General features: G+C 33.3%; 1 protein-coding gene and 1 non-coding gene across 2 annotated transcripts; both read left to right on the top strand.

The window, feature by feature from the left end:
• Window positions 1-771: 771 nt before the first annotated feature.
• RpL6 (ribosomal protein L6) lies at window positions 772-3,772 on the top strand. Its single transcript, XM_081975155.1, has 6 exons — window positions 772-884; window positions 1,256-1,500; window positions 2,745-2,905; window positions 3,106-3,290; window positions 3,480-3,565; window positions 3,625-3,772. Exons 2-6 carry the CDS (start codon window positions 1,256-1,258, stop codon window positions 3,698-3,700), a joined length of 753 nt encoding a protein of 250 aa, XP_081831281.1. The 5' UTR covers window positions 772-884; the 3' UTR covers window positions 3,701-3,772.
• On the top strand, window positions 3,335-3,408 carry LOC145727361 (small nucleolar RNA SNORD58). Its single transcript, XR_014177880.1, has one exon. It is a non-coding gene; the product is annotated as a small nucleolar RNA SNORD58 (small nucleolar RNA).
• Window positions 3,773-5,640: the final 1,868 nt, after the last annotated feature.

The following is a 5,640-nucleotide window of genomic DNA, read 5'->3' as shown; positions in this document are numbered from 1 at the left end:
CATATTTATGAATAAATAAGTTTGACAGCTTGAATGTCACATTGGACGGAAATATGACAGCTAGTACGTTCCTAAATTATACACTGGTTTGCTAAAATGCTATTAATTTTTAAACTTGAATAAAAACAAATCAATCTAAAAGTGAGGTAGCCCAACAGTAAAACAAATTTATCACGCACACCATTGACTGACTAAAGCTATCTGCAGATTTTATTTACTATTAGTACTCGGTTTACAGTCTCGCATGCTCTCATCAGTCTCATCAAGAGTATTCTCAATAGTCTGCATTACTATGAAAAAAAGTTAAAACATTTATGTAATTATTACTTATTTGCAATTATGCAGATTTTTAAACTAATTATAAGTAGTATAATAATTGTTAGTTCTAAGATAATAACTTTTAATTAAAATATTAAATTTAAATAATTTTTTTGATTTTGCTTTTAGAAGCACAAGATAGTTTTAGCAATTTTCAAAAGGATTAGGAAATAAACCTGAATATTGACTAATAATGTTATTCAAAATTATCTGTTAAAAAACTGCCTCAACTTCTATATATGAAGTAAATAAAAACAAAATTTACGTAAAGTTCAGGTTTTAATGAAGAAACTAAACATCTGGCAACGTGGCGCGTTAAACGTCAATGACGTGCATCGCTCTCATTAGTGCCCTCGACCATACATTTCAAGTTTTGTTAGCAGTTACCATTTTGTAGCCAATTTCATATAAGCAGCCAGTAGCCAGTAAGTAACATCCCTATTTCAACATCCTTATTTTTGCAAGTATGTCATCTGTCATAGTGTCAAATAGCAGTTTTTGACATGACGTATGACGTAAACAAAACATTCCAATTTCCTTTCCTTTTGACGTGATCATTCAAGAAGGTAAGTTTTGTATTATTTTAAAAATCCGAAATATTTCTAAAAATCTTTTTTGTTTTTTAAAAACTTTATTCACTTTTGCATGCAAAGAACCACGAACATTCCTTCTATGTATACATTTTTAGTCATTTTTCTTTCCAAATAACAAAATGTTAACTCAACAACAAAGTTATAACCTCAAATCTGTTTAGTTAGAATTTAAACTTTACATTTCTGCTTCAAAAATTGAAAATTTATATGATGAATTTCTACTTAGGACACCGCCGAATAATAAGTGTCGATACATTCAGATATTGCCTGAAGAAAATCAGTTTTAAATAGTCTCAATCATAAACAATGTGGCTCTTGTATTGAAAGTTTCATTTTGGTTTTAGATGGCTCCAACCGAGAAGAAGTCGCGACCAAGGAACTACGATCTTGGTAACGGAGTTGTCCGTTTTTCAAGAAGCAGAGTATATCACAAAAAAGCTCTGTATAAGTTTGTGGGAAAGAAAGTAGCCCCCAAAAAAAGTCCTGCTAAACCAAGGGTTGTTGAAAAATCTATTGGAGGTGAAAAAAATGGAGGGAAAAGATTTGTACTGGTGCAAAAGAGAAGGGCTGTTTATCCCACTGAAGACAAGTGAGTTTTTACTTTTCAATAACAAGTTTCATAAATTTAGTTAAAAGCTCTACACTAAACTTGATACATAAATTCAAATTGATATACTTTAAGAATTATAATTGACTCTTTACATTTTTTATTTGATTTGCACATTCTTAATTACTCCGGATTTCTAGATATTTCTGCTTTTTGTAAATAATGAAAGCAACCAACAATTGACATCTAATGTGAACGATTTATGCAAAAACATGTCATTTGACAGATTTAGTTGATGCTTTTTTCTTTGTTTTGTGCTTATTTATTGCTATTTTTGTATGGTTTAACTATTTTTTTACAAAACAAGCTTTTCAAGTTTTTAAAAATAAAAACAATAACTGCTTTGACAAAAAAATGCTATATTGAAGGCTTCTGAATGACAAAAACATGTTGCAAAATGTATAAGTATCAATTTACAAATTTAAACTGACCAAAAAATTTCCAAATACTCCTGAAGTAGTCTAAAAAAATGTAAAAACATTCCAAAACACTATAAAACCTCTAAAATGCCTTGCAAAGCTTACAAAGCAGCCTGGAAGCTTCTAAAAGCTTTTAGAACAGTCTAAAAGCTTCCAAATGCTTTTCAATTTATCTAGAAACTCTCAAAAGCTTCTGTATGCTTCTAAAGCAGTTTAATAACTTCCAAAAGTTTCTAAAACTGTCTACAGTGTTTCAAATGTCTTAAAGGCAGGCCAGAACCTTCAAGGCTCTTTAAACTGCCCAAACAGCTTCCAAATGCTCCTAAAGTAGTCTAAAAAGGTTTTAAAACACTACAGCAACTCCAAAATGTTTTTAAAGCAGTCAGAAGGCTTTCAAAATCATTTAGAACAGTCTAAAAGATTCCAAACTCTTTTTAACTAGTCTAGAAGCTCCCAGAAGATATTAAAGCAGTTTAGAAGCTTCCAAATGCCTCTAAAGCATTCCAGAACCTTCAATATGCTGTTTAAACAGTCCAAAAACCTTCCAAATGCTCTCAAGTAGTTCAAAAAGGTTTTGAAAATTTTCAAAACAGTCTAAAATCTTCTGTATGCTTCTAAAGCAATTTGAAATCTTCAAAAAAGATTTCTAGAAATTGAACACAAAAAAATGTTGCATCTCTGAAAGAGTTTTGGGCTTTTTAAGCGCTTTTTTCCACGATTTTAGTGCTTTTTAATCTGAACTCTATTAATTACACACTATAATGTTAGAAGTAAATTTGTGTGTATATTTATTCTTACTTTTTGTAGAATCAAAAAGAGGCCAGCAAAACAGCTGTATAAAAACCACCAGCGAACATTGAGAACCTCCATTGTTCCAGGAACTGTCCTGATTTTATTGGCTGGCGCTCACAAAGGAAAAAGGGTTGTTTTTCTGAAACAATTGGATTCTGGACTTCTTCTAGTTACAGGTAATGATTATTGTAATTTTGTGTATATTTTGAAACTTACGAAAAAGTTGCTGGTTTACATTTTAATGATGAGTATACTTAGGACACCTTAAGATCCTACATGATATGAATTGATAAAATCTGATTTTTTTTTAAAGAAATTATCAATTAATTTATTTACTGATTCATTCTGTATTGATTATCTCATGTTTTTTTCTAAGGTCCCTACGGAATTAATGGATGTCCTTTGAGACGTATTAGCCAAAGGTACGTCATTGGTACACAAACTAAAATTGACATCAGTGAAGTGAAAATTCCAGACACTATTAATGATGTATATTTCAAACGCCAACGAGTGAAGCGGGCGAAAAAGGAAGAAGGAGACATTTTCCAGAAAAAGAAGGAGGTTAGTAGGTTTAATCAAAATTAAACTGATAGTTTAATAAAAAGTATACATGATGACTAATCTTAGGACACCTTTGGATAAATAATGAAAACACTTTGATTGTTTATAACTGATTTATGCATTTTTTTCTACTGTATTATTGCTGCACAGTGGATGTGATGGTAATGAAAAGTGCTTTTTCTGTTGCAGAGTTACAAAGTCAGTGAGGTAAGGAAAGCAGATCAAAAAGTAGTTGATGCTCAACTGCTTTCAGCAATAAGGAAACATACTGACAGGTATTTATTGTTTAAAAACAATGTAAAGGTCTGAATCTGAATTGTGATGTTTTATTTAGGAAAGTTTTGCTGGCTTATTTGTCTGCCATGTTTGGTCTGAGGTCAAGCCAATTCCCTCATAGGTTGCAGTTTTAGTAAGTTAAGTAGGATTTTATTACTTATTTTGTTTTACATTATGAGTAAATAAACTGTAACTTGATGTGATAATTTTGTTTGTTATTGATTTAAAGTAATCCTTAAAGGTAGGGACACACATGCTCGAAAAAAAGCATGCCTGAAACAAGCGTGCTATTTACATTTGCTCGCAAAAAACATGCTTGCTTTAAGCATACTTTCAAAAAGCGTGTTGAAAAGCAAACCACTCGCCACACCTGCTAGTTAAATGCAATTTCTGGTCTAAAATGGAAGTTTTGCAAGAAAATAGTGTGAATGGCACACAAACCTTCAATTTTTAATTTTAATTATTTTTATAGTTAAACTTGAATCCTTCATTTCATTTACTAAAGCTTCATAAGCATTATTGCGTGCTATATTATTTTTGTAGAGGTGATCGTGTGTTCCACAGACATTCTGGACTCCGATAGTGAGTAAAAAAAAAGTAATGTTTTTTTATCCCCCCAAGGGGTCATATTTGCAAGTTTTAAACACACTTTTCGCGGATTGAGATGCGTGTTGAACTGGCACGCAATGTGTTTAGTGGCACACTCATAAGCAAACCTGTTCAGAGGCACTTAAAGCATCCACCCGCTCCACAATAAGCTTGCTCGAAAATCAAACGACTGGCGATTTTTTAGGATACTCAAAATGAGCATGCCTATTTCTAGCACGGTAAGTACACACGTGCTATTAAGGAGCAACTGCTCAATAATGGCATGCTTTCGTGCTAGTAAAGAGCATGTCTGTCCATACCTTAAGACAAATCCATTTTTTTTATGAAGAGGTTTTATTTCTGGGTAAGTTAAATTATCAAAAGGATTGCAAGTGTTTTCAGTCCTATTGATGGAAAGGTGAAACGAAAATTTTAGATTAAATTCTATCCTCGGGGACTCAAAAACATTCTTACTTCTCCAAGAATTATTCAGTATTTAAATTATTATCCAGACGGTTTAGTAACCTGGATTAAATTTTTACGCTTTAAACAGATCGGGATATCGCTCTTGAATACTCCGTTCAGTTTACCATAGACTGCCCATCCAAGCCCCACTTGTATTTGTAGCTCCTGCGTTTGGTTGTCTCTGTGTATTTTTATGTCATGGCCTAGATATCTATATTCTCTTACTTCGTCGATGTTCCAATGTTGAGTTTCTCCTAGAACTAGTTTGGTCATTATCTTTGTCTTTTATTTGTAGCCCTACTTTTGTGGTGGCATTTGCTAGTTCTGTCAGCATTTCTTGGGATCAGCACGATGTCGTCGGCAAAACGCAAGTTGTATAATCTCTTACCGTCGATGTTTATGCCTCTTTGTTCCCATTCCAGCTGTTTGAACGCGTATTCGAGGACGGTAATAAAAAGTTTGGGTGACATCGTGTCTCCTTGCCTAACTCCTCTTTCGAGTGGAAATTTAATTGTGTTTTTGTGCAACCTCACGCATGCTGTTGTATTTTTATATACCGTGTATTAGTCTAGTATATCTGTAGTCAATGCGGCATTGACTAAGAGCTTTGAGAATTGCGTCTGGTTCTATAGTGTCAAATGCTTTCAGAAAGTCCACGAAGATCAGAACCAACGATCTATTATACTCCCCTGTTTATTCGATAAGGGTTTTTAAGGCCAATACATGATCTGTAGTTCCAAATCCTGCCAGGATCCTGTTGCATAGACTTATAAATTTTTTAGAATGGCAAATACCACAAGAACAGGCCGGTTTTGTGAGGGGAAAGGGTACGAGAGACCAGATTATGAATGTGCGGCAAATCATTGAACAAACAAGAGAATATGGCAAAACTGCATACTTGTGTTTCCTGGATTACAGCAAGGCTTTTGATTGTGTCAACTGGAGACGACTTTGGGATGTCCTGTCGCAGATGGGGACTCCGCGGCATCTGATTCACCTACTAAAAGAACAATAACATAAC

The sequence above is a fragment of the Ips typographus genome, linkage group LG3, assembly GCF_016097725.1.
Source record: "Ips typographus isolate SLU linkage group LG3, UJ_Ityp_2.0, whole genome shotgun sequence".
Classification (NCBI taxonomy): domain Eukaryota; kingdom Metazoa; phylum Arthropoda; class Insecta; order Coleoptera; family Curculionidae; genus Ips; species Ips typographus.
The sequence above is the reverse complement of the archived record's forward strand: the minus strand, read 5'-3'. Positions and strand labels throughout refer to the sequence as shown.